Raw genomic sequence first — 25,249 nt, forward strand, 5'->3', positions numbered from 1 at the left:
GCGCGAGGCGTTGTGAGCTTGTAGATCTGCTATTTTTGGCTAAAGTATTCAGAATATGGATGTTAGGGTTCAAGCGGTTAATATAAAATCACACAAAGATTTGGAGGACCCCCTGTAGTGACTGAGGACCCCCTGTTGCAGACCCCTGTTCTAAAACGGCCTGTTATTCACTCTTTCTGCCCTAATGTGAAGGGAAGGCAAGGCGAACATGCTGTCGGGGCTGCAGCACTGCCCTCCCTTCCTCCCTCTTCCAGCAGGAGTTTTGTATTAAGCTGTGCATCTCTGCCCTTTCCCCAGGCAATACCACTTGAACAGCAGCAGCACCACCACCACTCCGGATGTGCACATGGACATGTACTCGGGATTCCCCGATGTGGACTTCTCCGGCCTCAACCTCGCAAGGAATGGAGACTTCCCCCAGGTAATGGCAGTGCTTTTGGTTGGCTTCAGCGTAGCGCTTGGGGTGGGGGTTGTGTGTGTGTGTGTGTGTGTGTGTGTGTGTGCGTGTGCGCGTGTGCGTGCGTGCGCAAACAGTGCACGCATGCACATAGAATTCCAATCGTGTCAGAGTTCACTGGAATGGGAGAGCGATAGACTGAGTGTGAAAACACCCTTCATCTCACACAAGATGTGAGATACAGTACTGTGTACACCCACACACCATGCACTTTCACGCTGTTTGCGTTTGCTTCCTCGGCTTGTCTCTTTACATCTGTGCTCCCCCGGCCACCCCTCCCACTTATCTGAGGGAGTTACCGTCCCTCCCACTTTTTCCTTTCATCCAGTCCTCTGTATGTTTTCAGCAGCCCTCACTGTGCCGTGGAGCGACCATGATTAAAGCCCCAGTGTTGGCTAGACAAAAGACAGGAGCTCCTGTGCCGGCCCTGTTTCTGCTGCTGAGGCGTGTCATTAATAAGACTTGTAATTTAGCTGTCCTCTTCTTCTTCTTCTGCATCTTCTTCTTCCTGATCGTTCTGTTTAGCAGAACACCAGAGCCTCTCTGTGTAATGCTACATTCCTCCTCCCTTGCATACGGATAGGATACAGGAAGCAATCTCGTTATGGAACATTGCTATTCAAGCAAAGTTTTGCTAACATGCTTTAAGGAGATGTGAATTCTGTCGAGTGTCATTTTTCATTTCCTTCCGTCATTTGTGTTAAAGGCATGTGGTTTTAAATATGGACACTGAATTAAGAGAAGACGCATATTTCTTGTTGGGAACGTTTGTTGAAATAAAACTGAAAACATTTTATTTAGCTGACCATCCTAGCTATAAAGACAGTCATCCCCTAGTTCATTTGCATTTTCCATTTCTCTGCACTTTTGTGTCGACCCAGCCAATTCCATATAATGAGCTTCATATGAAAATGAGCTAATCCTAATGTCACAGACCAGTGAATTTCTCATCTGCCGCTTATTTTGGGATGAGACGTTGAGTGTCTGGGCATCGCCTCTTGTTGTAGAACCACATTAACACATGCACACTCTTGATAGAAGAGTCTAAAAGAAGAGCAGTCATGGGTTACTAAGCAGCCTGTTAATATTCCTCTCATGTTTAGCCTGTCTAACCTGGGAGAGGGGGTGACTACTGATTTTGTACTATAGCAAGGGTCTTTCTTCAACGGGGGGTCCGGGACTCCTAGGGGGTCCTCAGAGTTTCTACAGGGGGTCCTCCAAATCTTTGTGTGGTAGAAACTTTGTTCCCCTTTTTTATATGCATGCACATGAACCCTAGTGTCCATAGGGTTAGCCAAAAATAGCAGATCTACAAGCTCTACAAGATCTACAACGCCTCGTGCTGCGAGGCATTGTGAGCTTGTAGATTGGCTATTTTTGGCAAAGAGGTTGGGTGTAGAGGGGAAAAAGATAAGACCAAGTACAGTGTGAAAGGTCAAGTTTATTAAGTATTGACGGTTCAAGTGGTTAAATATCTGAGAACACAAATTGACATGAATCCAAAATACACTGATGACTGTGCTGTCAAACGATGACACTATATGGAATCTTTGAAAAGGTAGTGGGGTGTGGGGTCCCTGCTTCATCTGTCTCTCAACTAAGGGGTCCTTGGCATGAAAACGTTGAAGACCCCTATATAGGCAGGGCCCAGTCTTGGAGGTTGTGACTTATGGTGCTGTGCCTGAAAAAAAAGACAAGGCAGGTTATTGGAAACGTAACCCTCACCTTTGCCTGGCCTCTCTGTGTGCTTGACCGCCCTGGAAGGGGTATCCCCTCCTTGAGTCCCCCCAATGTTTCTCTCATCAAGGCTCATTTCTTGGGAGTTTTCCTTGCCCAAGTGAGGGTGTAAGGACAGGGATTGTCCTTTCGTTTTCTTTATTCCCTTTTTATTGCTTACTTTTGTTCTTTCTAAAGGTTTTTCATTTCACACTGCACTTTAGCATGGGGGCACTCTTTGTCATGTTATTTTATTTAAATAACTTTGTAACTTTCTTTAGTTATGTGCTCTATTAATAGTTTATTATTATTAGTATATTATGAATGTTTCTCAAACCCTCCCATGGAACTAGGCAAACTTGTAGGAGTTCATTCTCTATAGCAATTTTATTTCCAGATGTGAGGACAAGTATGAATGTGAATGTGTCAGGGTCAAGCAAGTATAAATGGTGTAGCCTCCTGTGAACCTCTGTGCTGCTCTTTAAGTTTACCCGGCATGTCTAGAAAAGAAGTCCTGAAGCGTGACGTAATTTTGGATTGGAGCAGAAGCCAGTGAGTCTCCAAGTGAATGTCTCTACTAGTGTTGTTTGCTGATAGTGATAGTGTTGATCATTTACTGCTGGGCCATGTTTGAGCTTGACTGTGGGCATGCACTGTCAGAGGTTGCCGTGTCTGAGTCCTCGGTACCCAGGCCAGGCGTTTGCTTTTTTGCAGTGTGTGTGTGTGATCAGACTTAACTTAAGCCTAATTTATGCTCTGTTGCACGATGGTGTCGCACCTCAAAAATAGTCCACCTAGGGCTGTCACAATTAGGGCTGTCACAATTATTACATAATCGTCTAATCGTGATTATTTGACATAATCGTGATTATTTTTCATAATCGTCGTAATCCTTTTTTAGTCAAAAATAGTGGAAATAGCAGATCTACAAGCTCACACAACGCGTCGCATCGCGTTGTGAGCTTGTAGATCGGCTATTTCCACTGTTATCGGCTATATCAATGTTCTTTTTTAAGTATAAAGTTGTCAAATATGTCAGTAATTTCTTTGTATATTTAGGTTATGTGTCATATTATCTACCATGTGCAACTTCAAAGCCTAAAAGCCAAACAGAAATGTAATTGTCAACGACAAAAAACACAATTAAATCGTTAATCGCAATTATTTGAGAGAAAATTAATCGTCACGTAAAATGTCATAATCGTGACAGCCCTATCCACCTACAACAAGCTCACAAGCTTTTAGGTCTGCTAAGGATTTAAAGACGATGGAGGTTTTTTAAGAACAAACACAAGTAAGAGGTTGTCGTGCAAGGGGCAATGATGTGTCATTCCCATCTCATGTGTGCTGTGTGTAGTCTTGCTGTGGCTCAAGTGATTCATGTGCGGGGTTTCCCTAGTTTTCCATTTCTTCGTGTTCAAGTTTTGTGCAAGCCTGCGCATGTGTGCACGTCTATAGCCCTCTTCACAAGTAAGTCAGGAGGACTTGGTGTTACACGATGCGTCAATTTGTCATTTTACATATTTAGACTGGCATGTCTTGCCAGTTGTCCTTTTCATGTGGTTTGGTCTAAATTAGCTCTTTCATCAGCGGTGGGGGTATTAAAAGCTGGTTTCCTGGCAATGGAGATGTGGAATGTTACGAAGTCTACTTGTGTGTGTGTGTGTGTGTGTGTGTGTGTGTGTGTGTGTGTGTGTGTGTGTGTGTGTGTGTGTGTGTGTGTGTGTGTGTGTGTGTGTGTGTGTGTGTGTGTGTGTGTGTGTGTGTGTGTGTGTGTGTGTGTGTGTGTGTGTGTGTGTGTGTCAGTGAGTGAGAAAATGCGCCTTTGTGTCTGTCTGCCTGCCTGCCCGATTGTATTCCCTTTCCTCCTCGTGCGTGCGTTTGTGTGTGTTTTGCTTTCTCAGCTGTTCCTGGTGGTCTCACTCCAGACCATGCCAGGCATGCAGAGAAAATGTAAGTCACAGGGTCATCATGACTAATCTTCTACATTCTCAGCCCCTCCCTTCCAGCGCTTCTCTTCCTTCCCCCTCTAGCCATACTGAGCCCCCTTGGCCTACACTCTGTTCAGGGTTTCCTGCAGCACTTTACAGGCCAGGCGCCCCGCCTGGCCAGAAAACCCCCCCGCCCCCCCAAGGGTATAAAAAAACATTGTTGGAGGTCCAAAAAAACTTTTTGGACCTCCAACAATGTACTAGGCATGATCGCGATCGCGAAATTGCATGTTTAACCCCCATACCAACCCTATCTTTCAAACATGGCAGCCATGTTTGTTTTACCTGACTTTCGCCAGATGGTGGCAGCATTGCGTTGCATTGCTTTACCATCTGGGCTCGGTCCGCCAGCGTTGATAACACTCGTAAAGTCCCGGGCCGGACCAATCAGCGGCAGCTATGGGCGGGCTCTGAGCGGCTCTGAGCCAATAGAGTGACGTTGCCTGAGTGCATGACGTTGCCTATCTGCAACGTCTTGCAGACAGGCCAATATGAGTGGTTGGAGTTGGCACTCCCAGACTGTGATAGAAACGGCCACATCCAATCACCTGCTACAGAAATTCAAAAAATGGCCCGCCCCTTACATAGAGTCTGGCCGAGAGATCCCAGATGTAAGGCAGAGCGTTACGCACTGCTGCAACTATCTGGCGAAAGTCAGGTTAATGTTTGTTTACATTTGAAGAAAACATAAGGGCTGGTATGTCCTGAATGCCTGAACGGATTTCCAAGCGGATTTTTTTGTTTGAAAGCTGTGAAAAGCGTGTACATGCATAGTGCATCATCTGTGCGCGAATTCGTACACCAGCGTGCACACTATTTTTTTAACCCTTTGGTGGCGAACCGGCAATATAAGTTATTCAATGTTGAATAAATGTGGATGATAGCATGTAGTTGTGTTTTCCGTCATCATGGGCACATTCTTGTGTTTTTTATAGGGCAAAAATAAGAATTAATATTAAAAATTAAGTGAATTAATTACTCGAATTAATTAATTAATTATCAAAAAATTTCGCCGCACGCGCTTTGCGCGTGCTCCATGAGATCTCCCCCTGGTCAAGACTTTTTCCTGCAGGAAACCCTGTTTCAGTGGTTCTCAACCTGTGGGTCGGGACCTAGGGGGGGGGCGGGGGGGGGGGGGGGGGGGGGGTCCCCAAATTATTTTGGGGGGGGTCCCACAGATGATTAACTTAATGTGAAACATTGTTTTCTCAGCCAGCCACTTCGCCAAGTAACCTGATATTTTATTGGGGGTAGTATTCTAATCTAAACCTGTACTACCGTAGTTGTTGGATGGGATTCAGCATAAGGAAAGCAGCTTGTCATATACCAACCACTTTAGCTGGTTGATGAATAAGCTAGTGGGCAACTTTTTCCTTGGCCTCTCTGTGTCATGACGGCATCATAACAGCACAAAGGACTGATAGAACTCATGAGTGATGATGACATGAGTTTGGTTGTACTTGATCAATGTAGACTGATATGCATGGCATCCCTCCGTAAGAGTTCAGTAATGTTGTGCAATGTGCACATCAGGATACCATTAACCTGCTCAGTGGCCTTGTGCTTAGAGTGTCCGCTCTGAGATTTGGAGGTCGAGGTTCAATCCCCGGCCGACTCATACAAAAGACTATTAAAAAATCAAACCTTGGTTCGAAGTGGAGCCGTGAATTTGAGCACTTCCAGATCTATGTTTTTGATTCTATGTGTTCCCCCCTGTGTGTGTGTGTGCGTGTGTGTGTGTGCCTGGCCTGGCCTGGCCTGAAAACAGCGCCCCTCCCTTAACATGTGTGGTCATAAAAGGTACTGTTCGAACTCAACGAAACATCCTTTTCCCACTAGACGGGACAAAAGCTGAAAGCTGTGCACAGGGAGCTCATGTGCTTTGCACACGGCTCCAAAAAAAATCCTCCCTGCAGTTGGCACTCAGCATCAGGGCTTGGACTGGGGGTAAGTCTCTGTGACATACTAGCATCATGGGCTGGGGATGTACTTGTACATCAAGCCGCCTCACACTAGCAACGGGAGATAGGCTCCTGGGCCACACATGGCTCGACAAGGCTACTTATCGAGATAGCCTTGGATTGTCCAGGAACACACAGCACTGCACTGTATGGTCAAGATGTTCAGCTTCAGAACTCACATAAGACAAACTTTGTTTTATCAGAATTATTCAACTTTGTAACCAGGACCAGTCGGTGTGAGATATAAGGGATATACTGTGGTTTCTTTCAATGTTGGCATTTCCACATTAAAACATGGTGCATGCCATCCACATGATTTTGCATGCATGCACCTGTTCGCACTCAAACTCGCTTGCACACATTGCACACCTGTCCATGTTTGAGTTGGGTCACGTCACTTGTGGGTCTGAAGTGGCTGCTGTGCCCTGAAACCTGATTCAGATCGTCATAGTGAAAACATGACTTACTGGAAGAGGAAACACCAAGAGAGCTCATTCACTAACCGCTCTTGCTAACCACACAGAGTGAACAACAGGACTGTGCACGCAAATACATGTGTACACACTACTAGGGTGCGCGCACACACACACACACACACACACACACACACACACACACACACACACACACACACACACACACACACACACACACGCACACGCACACCAACCACTGTACCTCACATGCGGCTTTCTCTCCGCTCTCACACCCAGTCCATGTGCTGTAGCGAGCTGGCTCTATTTACAGTCAGCGGTGCACTATATTTCTTTTAGCCTAACCACTTAAGCCTGACATGGTTGTATGATGAAAATAACCAATCTATGTGATTGCGACGAAGTGATTGCAATGCATTGTGAGTTTGTTGATTGGCTATTGTGATGCATTGTGTGATTGTGATGCATCGGGAGTTTGTAGATTGGCTGTTTTCACTGTGTATCACGATACATGATCTTATCACGATTCTTTTTCATGTTGTTTTTTATGGTTATACTTAACTCATACAGTGCCATCCGGCCACAAGGGGTGCTAGAGTGCCAGAAATTTCTCCATTGACCTTCTTTATAGCTTTCGTCGACCCTCTCCCAACTGGCTTTTGTTTTCACTCCGGTCAATCCTATGGGTGTCCAGAGGAGGAAGCTAGCTGACACGTAGCCAAAATGCTAACCCATTTAGAAGCCCGATCTAAAGCTATTTCAGCCGCAAAAAACTTTCTCTTTGGGTCTGGGGACACAATCCGGAGAAAATCCTGTCTAAAGATGTGATTTATTATTGGAGTGGGCGGCGCGATTCGGCCGTTAGCGCGAATACGGCCCGTGGATGGCCGAGTCTAAGTCCCGGCCAAGGATGGACGTCTAGACCGGGGCTTCGTTGAGGCCTCCGATAAAATAATTCATTTTATCAAATATCCCGGACATGTTCGGGATAGGCACCCTGGAATACGTCGCGCCGCCTACAATGAACATTTGGTGAACATTGGGGGGGGGGTCTAAACTTTATTTTAAACCATTTTCAATGGAATAAATCGTCGGAGCATCTAGCGTCTCTCGTTGGTGAGCGCTGGGCGAGCCGGGACCACCCACGTTGCTCCAAGCAGCTCGGGGTAAGTAAAATAGCAAATAAAAAATTGTTTTTGATCCCGAATATCCCGAACTAGTTTGGGATAGGCACTAAAAGGGTTAACAGTACAAACACCTACAAGGTAACGAGAAAAAAAAGACCATTTAGACCAGTGGTCCTCAAAGTAGGGTCCAGGGACTCTCTGGGTTCCTTTTGGGAGGTCTAAATTGACTCTTACAAGTATGTAACTCTAACAGTATACAAATAAACCAAATGGGGTTTCATTTGTATACTGTCAGAGTTATGGGGAGACCTTGACATTTTAAAGTTAGAGAACTACTGATTTAGACCAAAATTCAGGTTTAAATGAATTCTGCAATGAATCTCTGTATCAACAATTCAACAGGATTGTTTAATACTGCTACCTCGTTGTATCACGATATACGATATCTCTGAAAAGGCATATCGTGGAGACATTGTGATATTTATCACCCTATCATCGCCCACCCCTACTTATGGCCTGCTATTGGCCTCCAATGACGAGCCCAAAATAGGGACGGCCGGCATAATGGGGTAAGTTAGGAGAGTGGTCCAGGTCTTTTGTCTCGGTGTGTTCCATTGAGGTCATTCCATTCAGGTAGGAGGAACAGAAAGTGAGAGGTGACCTGATTTAATAATCCACGTCATCTAAAATAAATGAAGGCTTGTTGTCCTGTTTTATTATCCTCCTCGCCTCATGTTGTGGCAAGCCAATCTTGATACGGTGGTCTGTTTCGCTCTGTGAACTGTTTTTTTTTAGGCCATTTCCTTGTTTGAAGTAGTGGTTCGTTTAGATGGCCTACATTTATTCTAGGAAGGAAAAAGTTATTGCAAAGGATTCTTACGAGTACCATCTTTCCTTTGGGAATGAGGACCCCTCTGATATAGCTTAAATTAATATGTTTAGATGATCTTGTGTGAGTTTTTGTACCCTTTTCAAACTCACATTTAGATCTTATTGTGAGTTTGTGTGGTGCCAAAAGCCCACATTTCAAAAGGTAAACTGTGTTGTGTGTAAGTGCATGCTTGATGGGTAATTATGGGCAGTTAAAATATGATTATTTTGGGGGTCGCGGCCTGAAAAGGTTGAGACCCACTATGTTAGATCTTATTTTACGAAACCTTGGCCTTGTGTTTATGCATTTTCTGTCAGAAATAGTTCTACATCCATATCCACGAGTTTCCAACGCCCCATAGTGCATTGCGCAGGCGCTGTACTGAGCTTCCGGCGCCGCAGCCGAGTGTGATTTAGCTTAGCTTGTATGTCTGCTGTTAAACTGGAAGTGTGGTCCAAGCGGGTCCAAATAATCTCCAGTAAACTCCCGCGGAAACAGGTGGATAGGATAGCTTAGTTTGGTATAAGCTTGTGAAAGTTGAAGCAGTAGCAGTATTTAAATGTTTCATTCACTTGGTATATAGAACCTTTGCAACAAATAGCAGGATTTTTCTCAAATCTACCTACTGTCTCTCTCTCTCTGCATCCCTCTCTCTCACACACACGCACGCACACGCACAGACACACACACATTTTGTATCATTATATTGGCTAACTACTCCTAATGCCAATCTTGTGTAGACCATTGTCTTTTGACAATGGTCACATTAAATGTTATACTATATTATCAATTTCAGATTTTTATGTTTTATTTATTTTTTAGTTGCTTTTTCCATTCCTTTAAATTCTCACAAATTTACAGTAGTCATTGCCTATTCCGCCCAATATATATATACAGTATATAGAGTCTCTGTCACTGCCAAACCACATTTTTTGGTCTGAGGAGTGTGTAGACGGACACATTTCCTCCCATTCACCCGATGGTGAGGAATGTAATTGGGAGAGGAACACGCTGTCCCTCTCAGTTCCACCTCCTGCAGACGTCACCAGCCAAATTGTAGGAGTCGCTTTTACAGCCACAGAGATCACCCTCCCCAAATGAACTGAACGTGAACGCGGCCAAGCTGCCAGAGGCACTGTGGAGGAATCGTACCCCAGTCTCCACGTCGGTGGTGGGCACCGGACAGGAATATGACCCCCTTCTCACACCCCTTGTACCAGAGACGTGCAGAGAATGTTAGAGAGGCAGGGGCTGACATTTCGAAAAGGGCCTTTTGGTGGAAATATTGAAAATAGCAGACCTCCAAGCTCACACCGCGTCGGAGCTTGGAGGTCAGCCTTTTTCGGTGCTGGATACCACACTGAACTAAGCATAATGAAGTCAATACTGGATATGTGGTGTAACCGCATGGATTCATTCACAGAGAGGGCAAGTCTTATTCTTTCAACATAAGATGCTGCATTCAAGTTCAGGAGAGTTTTTGGACAAGGTAATTCTCTTGAATGCTGCCTTCAGGTATGGCATGGAAAGGAGGCATTTGCATTTCTTTCACCATAGTAAAAACTGCCTTGTACAGTATAATCTTAATACCCTGGTGTACAGTTGCTCAGTACGTCCAAAACACCACATTTTTGTAAAAAAAAGAAAATCACTAAATAAACGTTGCCAGTGAACAACACATACACTGTAAAATCCTGAGTTTTAATTGAACACTTGAGAGTGCACAAATGTAACCAAATGGACCCCTCTGATTTAGACTAACAGTGAGGATTTCACTGTGTAGGCCTACAGAAAGCAGACTGTTGCCAACTGATAACCTGCCAGCGGTTTGCAAGCTAAATTGCTTTTGCTGGTTTACGGTCACATTAATTAGACTCTGCTCGGTAAACAGGACTAATATGTTTTTTTTACCCATTTAGGCCTAGAATTATTGAATGCTTTAACCAGTGAAAAATAGCAGATATACAAGCTCACAGCGCGGCACCGAGTGCCGCGCTGTGAGCTTGTAGATCTGCTATTTTTGGAAAAAGTCGTGAAAATGTGTGCAAATCTTTGAATATATGTATTTTCAAAGCGAACGTTTGTAACTCAAGTTTTGCTTCTGGGTGGTCCCTGGAACTAGATATTTTGAGATGGGGGGTCCGTGGCCAAATACATATCATTTTAGGGGTCCTTCACATGAAAAAGTATGAGAACCACTGACATAGTAGTCTCTCAAGAACAGACTAACTGAGCCCCATTTAAGTGAAAAAAACCTTTTCTTTGACGATGGCTGGCCAGATTGCTGACATAGAAACATAGGCTTTTCAAAAAATCTTAGAAGGATTCAAAAGACACTTATAGAATCGGGTCAAAATTCTAATTTTCACGATTTTTCAATAGTTAAATCATAAAATAATGATACACAAAATGTGTACCATTTCTGAATGGGTTAATCACCAAGAGGGGATGGGCAAGGTTACAGAAGTAATACGGTTATCTTTATTTGCTATTTGACTAATAATTTGTTGTTGCCCAACACTGGTATGCGTAACTGTGATGCAACAGTAGTGTTTGCGCGCGTGTGTGTGGCTTTTGTAGATTCAGGATTCTTGCTTGCCATATACATCCTATTGAACACACAAACACACACACACACACTCACAATTCCGCTCATACTGGCCTAGGATTCCCACTCATACCATGATGACACCATGGGCGGGCGCCACTCCGTCTCTGCGTCTGTCTCTCCTCCTCAGTCCAGTAGGGATCAGTCCAGTAGAGATGGACGTCGCAGTGTCTTTACCGTCCTGGACTTGATATCACATATTCCTGGAAGCAGTTTGTTGCAAATGGACCCCTCTTCACCCCCTCAAATCTGATAAATCACGTGATCTCTGTGATTAAACTGCAGGATTCTCTGACTTACGTCTGGCTCTTTTGTCATTAACATTTTGCCATTCTCTCGTCTGAAATGCTAGTGTTGCATGATTGCATCACTGGGTCTGCTGAATAGCCTCCTGGGTTTATTGAAAGTAACCATTTCCCCTTTAGATTCCCAGAATGTTTATTTTTTTTTCCCTTTCCGTTGTTGTTGATGGGGGAGGGTGTTGTCAGAAAAAAGTCAGGTTGTGCATTTTTGTGTAATTACGTGCAAATATAAAAGACAACCAATGGCTGGAAAAAACACCCTTTTTAATAGGGCTTAGTTTTATTTTATTTTATTATGTTGATACAGTTGTCACATGCCAGGAGGCACTACATTCTCATCACTGATTTCCCCTCCCAATTAGCTGATTAGCCGTCATGTTAGCCATCCCTCTAATCAGCTTTGAATACTTTTGGGGCTAGCATAGCTTGGCTCAGCCCAAGTCAATCAATAAGAGCCGTGAACCATTACAACAGCAGTTAAAGCAAGTAATAATTATGTCCAGGAGATCGGTAGCCTTGAAAACTGACACTACAGACAAGCAGGCATAAAGACAAAAGGCAGGGGGGCTGAAGTAAGACACGCAGTCAGTCTCTAAATATAATGATCATTAAATAGAGCGTCATTAAACAGAGCGGTAAGCGGCTGGGTGTGAGCCGCGTCCAGGGCCAGAGCGGAGCGCACGGCACTGCTGTTTACACTATAAATGCGGTTGAGTTACACCACGTACAGTAAAAGGGGCCTGACTGCCAGTAACTCTAGTCACTTACCAACAAAAGCATCATTTCCTGAAAGCTCCTCCCCTCCCCTCTCCTCCCCTCCCCTCCCCTCTCTTCTCCCCTCCCCTCGGCTCGCTCCTCCGCTCGCTCTCACTCACTCTCCCAAGCACCTTTTCTCTTTTTTTTTGTGAGCGCTGAAGGAACTAAGTCCACAATCAATATGACTAAAACCTTCTATGCAAATACCTGACTGATACTCCTCCTGGCATAGCAGGAAGTGTGTTTTAGGGTGCCGGTTGTGTGTGTGTGTGTATGAGAGAGAGAGAGGGAGAGAGTGTGTGAGCTGTCTACCCAGACCTTTACCTGGTGGTAGAAGCAGATGTGTGTTTGGACCAGAGAGGAACTTTGCTAGGGCTGTTGTTTGGGTGGAAAACACATCAGCTGTCAGGTGAATGATAACACTGTGAGCGACACATGGAAGGAACTGTCGCTTTGAGGGAGTCGAGGTGAAATACGTGTGTGTGTGTGTTTGTCCACCTCCACCACACCACAGTGTTTTGGACCCATGTCTCTCATGCAGTTTTGGACTAAGTTATATTCACAGCTGGGACGACCACTTCCCAAGGTACTGGCACTGTTTTCTAACTCTTTTCTTATATTAAGCTATGTGGAAAAACTCAATTATAACTGTTTGATAAAGTCAGATGTGTTAATACTTTTTTGTTCTTTTTATATAACTAATTCATTTGAGTTGCCATGCCAGTGACTTAAATATTTTTTCAAATGGGTCCAATCTACTAGGTACTCTAAATATATAAATGAGTAAAAATATTGTCTGTACTCTGTATTATCTTCATTAGTGTTGTCCATGAGTGGGGAATGGGGGAATTTAGAGAGATGTCAGTGATGCGGACAAAAGAAGTCTGCGTCTTTTCTTTGTGTGAAAGTTATTGTTTGTTTTGCTCATTCAAATAGGTGGGTTATCTTTATAACAGGATAATTCAAGATGAGTTTCCCTAGAATGAAATCCTATATATGGTGGCATTTATTTCTTTTTTTTTTTACTTCCTTGAATGAATTTTGAAAATACTTCCTTCTATTTTCATCACTATCTTCTTCCTATGCCCCACCACCACAGCATTGCTTTCCACCACACCTGGTTTATGTCCTCATAAGACCTGAACTAGTTTGCTGGAACTGGTCCCCTTTTTATCATTTCAATTCATTCGGTGGTTAGCCCAGTATTTTAAGAATTGGGTGCCCGGAACAGCCCTGTTCCTTTCCTTAGCTGGCCTACCAGCCAGCAAGCCAGCCTATGATAGCTAGCAGGCTAATCACTTTGTCATCCCCATTCCCCATTCCCAGGAAATATGATGGATAGTTGTCTGCCTGTGTGTCTTCCAGTAAGTGCGAGAACCTGATAGCGAGCCCTTCATAATAGCGCTTTTGTTGTCTCTTTCACTCAGCTATTAATGCCGTGATGTTGATATTCTCTGGTATGAGCAGAAAATGGTCTTGTTACTGTACTTTGTTTTTCTGAATTGCCTCCATTCATAAGACCAGACAAAGCAGCATGGGAGCAGAATCTATATTAATCCGATGACATCAAAGGTACACGGGCTGGCTAAGTCAATTTCAAGTGAATTTGATAGGCCTATCTGTTACAGATAGATAAGCCGGTTTCTCCATTTTCAACCGTGATATGGCCATTTATTCCTTGGCCACACACATTTTCCTGGAATCGGCATCGTCAGTGGTCTGAGCGCGTCACACAGTTTTTCTATGCATGGTCCAAAGTGCGCAGCACACCATGACAGCGTTGATGTGATTTTCCACACGGCAAAAGAGCCATTCATTTAAAGTGCTCCCCATGAGTCCATTGTTTAGAGCTGGGGGTTATGGCTGTTCTTCTTATTGTACATATTTGGTTGTTACTGTACATACATGTCATAGGGCATTCACGAATAGTGATTTCTAGTATTCGAATTATTCAACCTCAAACTATTCGAATAGTCGAATATTCGACAGGACTGGCCAAACTGTCAAATATTAACTCTCCTACTGCCAGATTATTTATTTATTTATTGGGTCTGGCGCCATCAAAAAGCGGCTTACCTTTGCGACGTTATAGTAGATAGACAGACAGACATTTATTTATTTATTTTTATTTTTTTTGGTTGTGCAATAGTGCACTTTGGTCTGCCAGGCAGCAGAGGGCGGCGTCATGCGAGAATGAATGTGAATTGTCCTGCTATGTGTTGCCGTACATTCAGAGCAGTCACTGGCTACAGAGCCTCCGGGCCAGAGGAAATCAACAAGGAAGTGAATTGTTCTCCGTTGATCTAACGCATAATGGATTTTTTACACCATCACAGCGGAAAATGTGTTTACAGTAAACGGCCGCGCGACGCCTCATCAGCTTACAGTCATCAGACGAACGAACCGAACGAGCGCCGTATTGGCATCGACGTTCTGTAAAAAATGGGGCGAGCGTTATCGTTCGAAGCGTGGGGAGAGTTAAGTAAGCAAGAGGCGAACATTGTGAAAATAGCCGATCTATATCGGCTATTTTCACAATATTTATCTGCGGATTGTGCGGAACAGAGTCCCTTTAAATGTAATACCTACAATTCCAAGTGCTTGTCAGGGTGGGGGTCCCCAGTTCAAATATGTTTATTTTGGGGGTCGCAGCCTAAAAAGGTTTGAGAACCCCTGGTATAGAGCATTAACAAACTCATCCACCAGGGGCATTGACAACGCATTCCTATGACTTCCTATCTAGCCAAGTTTTATAAACTATATGTTTTTTTAAAGATAAAACAATAAAAATAAGCGAATATTCGACATCGGTGAACAACGTCGAATAGTGACTTTGATTTTTGAATATTCGAATATTTGGTGAATGCCCTAACACGGGTGCCCACACTTTTTTGATGTGAGATCTACTTTTAAATTGACTAGCTCAACATGATCTACCCATCCAAAATGTTTTAGCTGAGGTCCTGAGGGGGGCTTTGGAATAGCAGCACTGGCGATACATTTTAGACAAACACACTTACTGTAAGGGGGAAATAAATGGAAAATACTGGGGAAATGTCTTCATCCCATTCTGCTTGGAAGTGGTAGGTTTTGGGGTTCTTTGTAATGCCACTGACTCTTGAACAAAGTATTGCATTGGAGGTTTGCCTATTAGAAGCCATGAAGGGAGCTGACAGGCCCTTCTTGATGTCATACTGACATATTCTTTTTATATTTTAATTATATATTTTTTAGAGGCATGTCATGTGGTCTACCTGCACACCCTTGGTGATCTACTGGTAGGTAGGGCTGTCACGATATGACATTTTACATGACGATTAATTGTCACTCAAATAATTGTGATTAACGATTTAATTGTGTTTTTGTTGTTGACAATTACATTTCTGTTTGGCTTTTAGGCTTTGAAGTTACACATGGTAGATATGATACATAACCTAAGTATACAAAGAAATTACTGACATATTTGACAACTTTATACTTAAAAAATAACATTGATAGTGGAAATAGCCGATCTACAAGCTCACAACGCGTCGCGATGCGACACGTTGTGAGCTTGTAGATCTGCTATTTCCACTATTTTGACTTTTTTTTAATATATGAACATTTTTCAACATGGAAAGATTATGACGATTATGAAAAATAATCACGATTATTTCAAAAGAATCACGATTAGACGATTATGTAATAATTGTGACAGCCCTACTGGTAGATCACAATCTACCTTTTGGGCACCCCTGCCCTAACATGTCATATACCACGGCTTACTGGAAGTGGATGAGCAACGGTGGAGTGAATGAATGAAGCATGAGAGGGAATGCGATGTTGAGCAATGGGGAGAATGAGGGAATACGCCAGCACAGGAGGGCTGCCGTTTGTATTACAATAGCTCATAATGTTTCATTTCATATTTATATTTCAATAGGTAAAGCTACAAACTGACTGGTTTATTCCAAGTTATCGCAAAGTGACGGGTTGTTGCACACAGCACTGCACTTGTCATTTATTTAATGCAGGTACTGTACACGAGAGATGTTACCGATCAATCGGCAATGGATCGGATCGGGCCGATCAAAGCGTGATCGGCGATAATCGGTGGTTTAGATCAAAAGGTAAATTCACCGATCCGATCCGATCGGTGCATCCGATCAACCAGCCGTTCAGTATGCCCACTTGAGGCCATTTTGGGGTATTGATTTCCACAGTGCTGAAGGAATAATTAGTTACTGCTATGATAATAAATACATAGTAATGCTGGTAAATAACTATAAGGCAAATGAAATCATGAGTGAATTAATTAATTAAAGTTAAAACATTAACATTTAGAAAATATAAATAATATATAAATAATAACTTGATCGGATCGGTGATTGATCGGTATCGGGTGATCAAACCTTTGTGATCGGTGCTCGGTGATCGGTTCCAAAAAACCTGATCGGACCATCCCTAGTACACGCATTTATCAGGTGCTCATTTGATTTCCACAAACCAACCTTGTTCACCCTTGAGCTCCTCAACGAATATTGCAATGAAGTCAGCCAATAATATCATTTTCATAGAAATATGGAGTTCCCATAAAGAAACGTTACTAAGTGCTCTCTTTTGAAGACGTTTGTTTGGAGAAGTTCACCCTCTCTCCAGCTTGGCAACCATATTCAATACATTTTCAACGCGATCGTTTAACCCTTTTAGGCCTAGAATTATTGACTGCTTTAACTGTTGAAAAATAGCAGATATACAAGCTCGCAGCGCTCTGTCTGCTATTTTTGAAAAAGTCGTGAAAATGTGAGCAAATCTTTGAATATATGTATTTTCAAAGCGAATGTTTGCAACTCAAATTTTGCTTCTGGGGTGGTCCCTGGAACTAAATATTTTGAGTTGGGGGTCCGTGGCCAAATAAATATCATTTTGGGGGTCCTTCACATGAAAAGGTTTGAGAACCACTGACATAGTAGTCTCTCAAGAACATACTAACTGAGCTCCAGTTAAGACAGGCTCAGAGAGATCGCATTTGGCTCTCTTCTTCTAAGAGGAAGCCACTTACTGGCACTGAGCTCACCATCTCGCAGCTCAGGCACAGCATGCTGACCACAGGTGTGAGTGTGTTTGTGTGTGTGCTTGTATGCGTGTGTGTGTGTGTGTGTGTGTGTGTGTGTGTGTGTGTGTGTGTGTGCGCGCGTGTGTGTGTGCGCTGTGCGTCACCGACGAGACAAAGAAAGGAAGGTTATTTGAGGTGATGAGCTGCCCTTGGAGCTAGCCTTCCGAGAGTGCGAGTGTTGTGGACTGGAACAGCAAGTTTGACAGGCACAGACCTTTTACAGCAGGTTAAAATGCTAATTGTCCAATCTACTAGGAACTTGTACTCAAAATATTCTCTTTATTATCTTCATTAGTTGCCCTTATGTCCGTGAGTGGGGAACGGGGGAATTGAGAGAGATGTCAGTGATGTGTGGGGAAAAAAGAAGTCTGCGTCTTTCCTTGGTGGTTGTGAAAGTTGTTTGTTTATTGATTTGGAAAATGTTTTGTATAGATTTTATAAGTCTGTATTCTCTGTAATGAAGCTGTAGACCCTTATTTGCTAAGAACATTTGTATACCTTTTATACCTCATCATCATGTTGTAATTTAGCCATGAAAAATATCAGATCTTATAATCGAGGGCTTGTTTAATTATTAGTTACAACATATGGCATATGTATTTGCATTTTGCACGCATTACCAAACTGAGGCTGAATAAGCTATTCCTTAGAATTCCTATATTTGCCTAATCATCGCGACATTTTGCAAGCATTGTGTGTAGAAGATGATGGTGTTGTAATTTCTTGGTAACTGAAACGTCAGCTTGCGTCAACAACAGCCACATCACATCCCTTCCTCTCTCTCTCTGCGCAGAGCATGGAGTCATTCACACACACAACGTCTGACCCCAATGTGTTCATGCGTACACACGGTACACACACACCCCAAACGCACAAAGTAGTGCAACTCGCTGGTTTACGGTAATCCACTTCACAAGACCGCCCTCCTTGTTTTTTTGGGTTGCTGCATCCAGTGGTGTAAAGTAACTAAGTACATTTACTTAAGTTCTGTACTTAATTACTTTTTTGAGGTATTTGTACTTTCCTTTAGTAGTTCCACTTTTCAGTACTTTTTACTTCTACTCCACTACATCTCAGAGGCAAATATTGTACTTTTACTCCACTACAATTATTTGAAAACTTAAGTTACTAGTATGCAGGTATAAATGATTATAAAACATGTATTAATCAACTTTAGCCCTATTTTATACCTAGGCTATTTGTAAATAGAGCTTGTAGATGTGCTATTTTCAAAAAAGAAATGTACTTTTACTTTTGGTACTTTTAATTACTTTTTGATGCCAATATTTTCATACTTTTATTCAAGTACATTTTGAATTCCGGACTTTTCCTTGTAACAGTGTACATCTATCTACATTGCAGTATTGATACTTTTACTTAAGTAAAGAATGCAAGTACTTTTTCCCACCACTGGCTGCGTCTCAATTCCTTCCTTTGGTCGTCCCACACTGTTTGGGCACACCCTGCCCAGCGTATCACACTCTCAGATTGATGGGCACTCCCCTCCCATACACTGATTGGACCCTGCTATCATCAAGTTATTTTTATTTTATTTTCCTTTTTCCTTCTCTGGCGTGTCAGGAGCAGTTTGCTAGAGCTTGTTTTCGGATGGCTGAAAGTGTGTTTGCGACGGAAGAAGGCAAGGATTAGACTATTGAGACGTGTCCCAGTGAACCAGTCAATGCTCATTCCTATGGCACCAAGCCATCAGTGACTTCCTCTTGGCAGTACCTCACACACAGCAGGGATCAAATCTCTCTCTCTCTCTTCTCTCTCTCTCTCTCTCTCTCTCTCTCTCTCTCTCTCTCTTTCTCTGTCTCTCTCTCTCTCTCTCTCTCTCTCTCTCTCTCTCTCTCTCTCATATAACGTGATGTCTTTGTCTCTCAGCCCTGTTGTTTCTCTAGCTTGTTACATCTCCTTGTGTCGTTACTTACTCTCATTTTAGCTTGTTCCTTCTTTCCAAGCACTCGTTTAAGTGTGCCTTCTGTCGGAATTGAACTGGGGACAATACTATTATGTGGAGGACACACAATCCTGTCCACTACCGGCGCCCCCCTCTTGATTCTTCTTGAGGCACTGGTTTAGCAGTTAACTGAGCCTTTTATATGCAGAAGAGACAACTAGCCGAGCGGATTTGTTATTCTGTTCTTGCGAGCGGAGACACATGACATGGCATCCTTTTATTTTCCAGAACATGATGTGAAAACACTGGAAAGTTCCAGAGGCCCTCGGAACAGCTTGCTAGTTGTCCCTGCTCCTGGCCTGCTCTGCCCCGTTTGGGCAGGACATGAAGGCCCTTTGAGGAGGTCCCTGGCCTGGGCAAACCGTACGCACACGTCCTTTGGACTCTTGCTGAGCAAACCGTAGGCCAGACCAGATCGGGAGAGATGCCTTGCAGCTTAAAACCCATTTAGGCCTAGAATTATTGAATGCTTTTACCAGTGAAAAATAGCAGATATACAAGCTCACAGCGCGGCACCGAGTGCCGCGCTGCGAGCTTTTAGATCTGCTATTTTTGAAAAAAGTCGTGAAAATGTTTGAATTTATGTATTTTTAAAGCGAACGTTTGTAACTCAAATTTTGCTTCTGGGTGGTCCCTGGAACTAAATATTTTGAGATGGGGGTCCGTGGCCAAATACATAAGATTTTGGGGGTCCTTGACATAGTAGTCTCTCTAGAACAGACTAACTGAGCTCTAGTTAAGTGAAAAGGACCTTTGACGATGGCTGGCCAGATTGCTGACATAGAAACACAATCAAAAAATCTTAGGATTCAAAAGACACTTATAGAATCGGGTAAAAATTCAAATTTTCACGATTTTTCAAAAATAGCAGATCTACAAGCTCGCAGCGCGGCACTCGGTGCCGCGCTGTGAGCTTGTATATCTGCTATTTTTCAATAGTTAAAGCATAAAATATTGATACACAAAATGTGTACCCGTTCTAAATGGGTTAAGGCCTCAAAGCATTAGCTTTGGCCAGACTCTGGTGTCAGCTGAAGACTTGCAGCTGAGGTGTTGCATGGAGCCTTTTCTACTACTGAGAAGGTCTCTTTGAAATTGCAGTTTTAGTAGTAATCATAATAATGGTGTAGATTAGGTGGGGGCTGTGTAGCTTGGCTGTTCTGCAGGCCAAGATAAAGGCAGAGACTTGAGATCACTTTCGTGATTTGTAAAGGAATTCCAGACTGTGGTTTTATGGAAAACTTTCCACTTTGATTTATCCACCTCCACCATTGTGCAAGAGTGGAACAACAGGGGTCAGAGCTGTACTACAGAGCTATACAGAGCACAGATGGACGTGTCAGGGATGTGGACGATTTATGCAGCATGGGAGAACATAATCCAGACAGGACGATAGACACCACTGACTGGCCGTCCCGACCCTGACCTCCCCTACACACACACACACACACACACACACACACACACACACACACACACACACACACACACACACACACACACACACACACACACACACACACACACTCACACATACACAGGCCGTCAGTCACGCTCTGGTGACAGTAGGGCAAGGTCACTGTCTGACCCTGCCTTTGGAAGGGCTGTTGTAGGGCTTCCTCTGTCAGCTGACTGCAGCCGTGTGTTTTGGTTCCCCCTGCCCCACCATATGCACATACGCACACACGCGCACACACGCACGCGCGCGCACACACACACACCGACCGTACAGTTGCTGTCCCTGGAGCAGCCTGTACAGAACAAGCCTATGCTATTACTGGTCTATTTGTATCAGAAATTACTAGATTTCCTGGATGTTTTATTGCCTTTTAACAGAAGAAAAGCTTAGCGGATGGATTTCGTTACTGACCCAAAAAGGAGTGATAAAGAGGACACAGAGGACTCTGTGTTAAAAGCACTCGTGAATTTTAGTTGTTCTTTCAAGTGCTACTCTATATGCAGCATGTTGGCCGCTGCATATAGAGTAGTTAATCAAGGTTTAGCCTCCCTTTTTAACCCGTTTAGGCCTAGAATTATTGAATGCTTTAACCAGTGAAAAATAGCAGATATACAAGCTCACAGCGCGGCACCGAGTGCCGCGCTGCGAGCTTGTAGATCTGCTATTTTTGAAAAAGTCGTGAAAATGTGTGCAAATCTTTGAATATACGTATTTTCAAAGCGAACGTTTGTAACTCAAATTTTGCTTCTGGGTGGTCCCTGGAACTAAATATTTTGAGATGGGTGTCCGTGGCCAAATAAATATCATTTTGGGGGTCCTTCACATGAAAAGGTTTGAGAACCACTGACATAGTAGTCTCTCAAGAACAGACTGACTGAGCTCCATTTAAGTGAAAAGGACCCTTTCTTTGACGATGGCTGGCCAGATTGCTGACATAGAAACAAAGGTTTTTCCAAAAATCTCAGAAGGATTCAAAAGACACTTATAGAATCGGGTCAAAATTCAAATGTTCACGATATTTCAAAAATAGCAGATCTACAAGCTCGGCTAAGCTCCACATAATATTACTGGTGTACGTTAGACCCCTATTTGCTAATATGCTAACGACTCTGGGCTGGGGCACCAAGATCCCTTGACAGAGACGGGGCTTTTAATTTAGCCACAAGGAGACTAACCTCAGCGAGGAATGAGTGCTACGTTAAACAGAGCCTCTTCCTGCTGCAGAGTTCTGTGGGAAAGCAAACTTGGGTAAACAGTCCACACACTGAGGGACTGGGAGTGGGAGGAGAGGTGAGATGAGAGAGAAATAGTGGAGTGGAAAGAAGGGAGAGGGATGTTAAAGGATGGAGTACGTATGAGGATGGAGATGCAGAATGTGTTGGCTGTGGGGATGGGACGATACGCGATATTATCGTTTATTGTGGTGAAAACACTCACAATAATCGTATCGTTAGGATTTCATTTATCGTGATATCGTCCTCCGTCATGCACTAGGATCATTTCACCTTTTTATTTACCGAGCTGCATATCCGGTCCCATTTAAACACGCTATAATTTGTAAAAGGTAATATACATACTTGATACAGTCTTTTTTTTTCACTCTCTTTTTTTCACTCTCTATCAAATGTCTTTGCCAAAAAATAGCAGATCTACAAGATAGGCTATTTTTTGGCAAATGTTCCGCCCCAGGATAATGGATTTTGATTATCGCAATAATATCGTAAAATCACGATGTCTTTTGGCACAATAATCGTGATATGAAATGTTCACATCGTCCCATCCCTAGTGTTGGGTTGGGGGGGTCATTTGTGTGTGCGTGGGTTGAGGTGGGGGAAAGTGACTTTTGTTCCCTGGGCCTTGGAGAAGCAGCCTAGCCAGCCAGTCAGTCTGTAGGAGGGGGAATCCCTGCTGCCATGCCCGCCTCACTGCCTGAGCCTGGCCTTGTGCGTTGCACAGTCAGCCTCTCCGACGGAGGAAATGGAGAGAGAAGAGGTTATTGAGTTTAACAGGATGTGTAGCTCAGGACCATGTCGCGCATTCCCCCCAGAACTGTGCTGTTTGGATAGAATGCAAACTTTGTAGTCTTGTGTGCTGCAGCCAGCCACGGTTTTTCCTCTTTTTATGTTCAGATGCCACATAAGAACGCAAAATCATTTCATGCACTTGAATACACATTTTCAAGCTGTGATAATGCTCATTGATCTTTTTAGAGCTAAACCAGCCCTGTGTGGCTGCATGGTCCCTGTTAGATGTGGGAGTTTGATGGGCTGAAGTGGAACACCCCAGAGAATTGGCAGTGGTGTAAAAATAAAGAATTGGGTAAATGTATCAATAATGCAATGTAGAAATACTCTGTTATAAGTAAGTCCAGAATTCAAAATTTACTTGAGTAAAAGTGCAAAAGTATTGGTATCAAAATGTACCAAAAGTAAAAAGTATGTATTATGCAGAATTTCCAGAAATTCACAAGTTTTCAACTTTATCCACGGCTTTCCAACGCCCCATAGTGCATTGTGCAGACGTTGTACCGAGCTTCCGGCGCCGCAGCCGAGTGTGATTTACAAGCTCACAACGGGCTGCATCTGCAACACGACGTGAGCTTGTATGCTGTTGCTGTTAAACCGGAAGTGTGGTCCAAATAATCTCCAGTAAACTCCCGCAGAAACAGGTGGATAAAATCTTTTGAAAATAGCAGATATACAAGCCCACAATGCAACACATTGTGAGATCTGCTTTTTTCATATGGGCAAAATGTATACAGGACTAAGTGGTTTCTCAAAATCTATAAAGTAACAAAAGTTGTAATTTTTTTTTATTGACGTAAAAGTATAATATTTGCCTCTCAGATGTAGTGGCGTAGAAGTAAAAGGACCGTAAACAACAGTTCATATCACTAGTCTATCCCCACTCCTCTGCTATCGGCATCCCTTCTCCCTTGATGAGATTTGTAATTACAAGCAGCTTTATCCCTGAATGGGATGCTGGCCGTCTGTGATGATGAAGACGCACACAGCACAGGTCTGTGGAAGCAATGGTCCGTAAAGCCCAGTAGAAGATAGGCATGCTGCTACACTTCCTTCTATGGCAGTGGCCAAGCTTATCACCGGGACCTGTGTGTCATAACTGTTATCTTTAGACTTATTTCCCTCATGTCAGGACAGACCGCTCTCTCTCTCCTCCCCTAGCGTCTAGTTGGCGGCTGATGTGCACAGCTAAAGCAGATAAATGCTAGTTTCATGATTTCATAGTTTTATTTTGTTTTATTTTCATAGTTATTTAAAGGGGTATCTCTCCGTGGTCGCAGTTTTCACTCTGGGAGAATTTGGCCACGGTTTGGGCCAAATTCTCCCAGTCAGCTTTGGCATTTCCTGAATTTTCTAACACTGTGTTTCCAAAGCCTAATGGCCTTGTAAATAAGTCAACAATAACGGATGATAGAGCCTAGCTGTTTGTGGGTGGTTTGGGTTTAGAGATGTGGCTCTCCTCTCAGCACCGTATTTCTCAGATCAGACGACCCTGAACGACCTCAAATAGCCATCAAATACGCCTACAGGCCAACATGGAGATGAGAGTTCTGACTGCGTTGTTTACATTTACTCACTGTTAGGTGGACAACTGCCCCTGGGCCAGTTCAACACTCCTTAGTATGGATGTGTGGTGCAGTGTGTGTGTGTGTGTGTGTGTGTGTGTGTGTGTGTGTGTGTGTGCATTAGGGGTGCAACGGTTCAGTCAGCCCACGGTTCGGTTTTTGGCTCGCGGTTTCGGTTCAGTTTTGGTACAGTAAAAAATTAAGAAATATTTCCAAAATGTTCAGTTTATTTTAAAGATGGAGTGCCATGATTTGTTTCCTCCCTAAAACATGATAATCAGGTATTATGATTATACTAGGATTTTATCCAAAAAAGTGTACGGAAAGACTTAAAATTTGTTTTTTATGTGGCCACACACCCAAAAAACGAAAGAAATTTGGTTCATTCGGTATGGGCTGTTCTGTTCGGTACACCGGTTCGGTTCAGTATTGTTGCACCCCTAGTGTGCACGCATGGGTATCTATTTGTGAATGCTTGCATGCACATGTCTGTTAACCTTCTTTTTTTAGGGGGTTAGGGTTAGGGTTAGGGGGGGGGGAAATGTCCACGGGAGTTTCAGATGATACCAGGTCATAGCAGGGTTGTTAAAAGGGGCCCTGCGTTTGGTGCATGCGATGAAAGGAAGGATAAACTGCCCGCGTCAGCAGTAAAAACAGGAGAAACTGAAGAGTGGAAGATGAACATGTGAAAGGCTGCCTTGTTTAAAAACAGGAGCGTGCTCAAATGACAGGAAAAAATATTTGCTTCTACTCACTCAGTCACACTTCCATCCTATTCTAGATTAGTAAAAAATAAAGAATTGTAGGCTGAGGCTCCCTCTTGTATTTTCTTCCCTGAAAGCAATTTGAAAATACACACACGCAACATTGTGCTTTTGTCTTATTGTGTGTTAGGGGAGAGTGAGGGAGGCAGGATTAGG

At 43.4% G+C, this 25,249-nt stretch overlaps 1 protein-coding gene across 3 annotated transcripts in view; it reads left to right on the top strand.

The window, feature by feature from the left end:
* The window catches only part of sbno2b (strawberry notch homolog 2b), a 101,941-nt gene that overhangs the window by 39,416 nt on the left and 37,276 nt on the right, over nucleotides 1-25,249 (top strand). For all 3 annotated transcript variants that reach the window (XM_080736570.1, XM_080736571.1, XM_080736572.1), the window contains one exon: nucleotides 298-421. In XM_080736570.1, the coding sequence (XP_080592696.1) occupies nucleotides 298-421 (124 nt within the window). The remainder of the gene's footprint in view (nucleotides 1-297; nucleotides 422-25,249) is intronic.

Source organism: Nannobrachium achirus (assembly GCF_963921795.1).
Source record: "Nannobrachium achirus genome assembly, chromosome: 1".
Lineage (NCBI taxonomy): Eukaryota > Metazoa > Chordata > Actinopteri > Myctophiformes > Myctophidae > Nannobrachium > Nannobrachium achirus.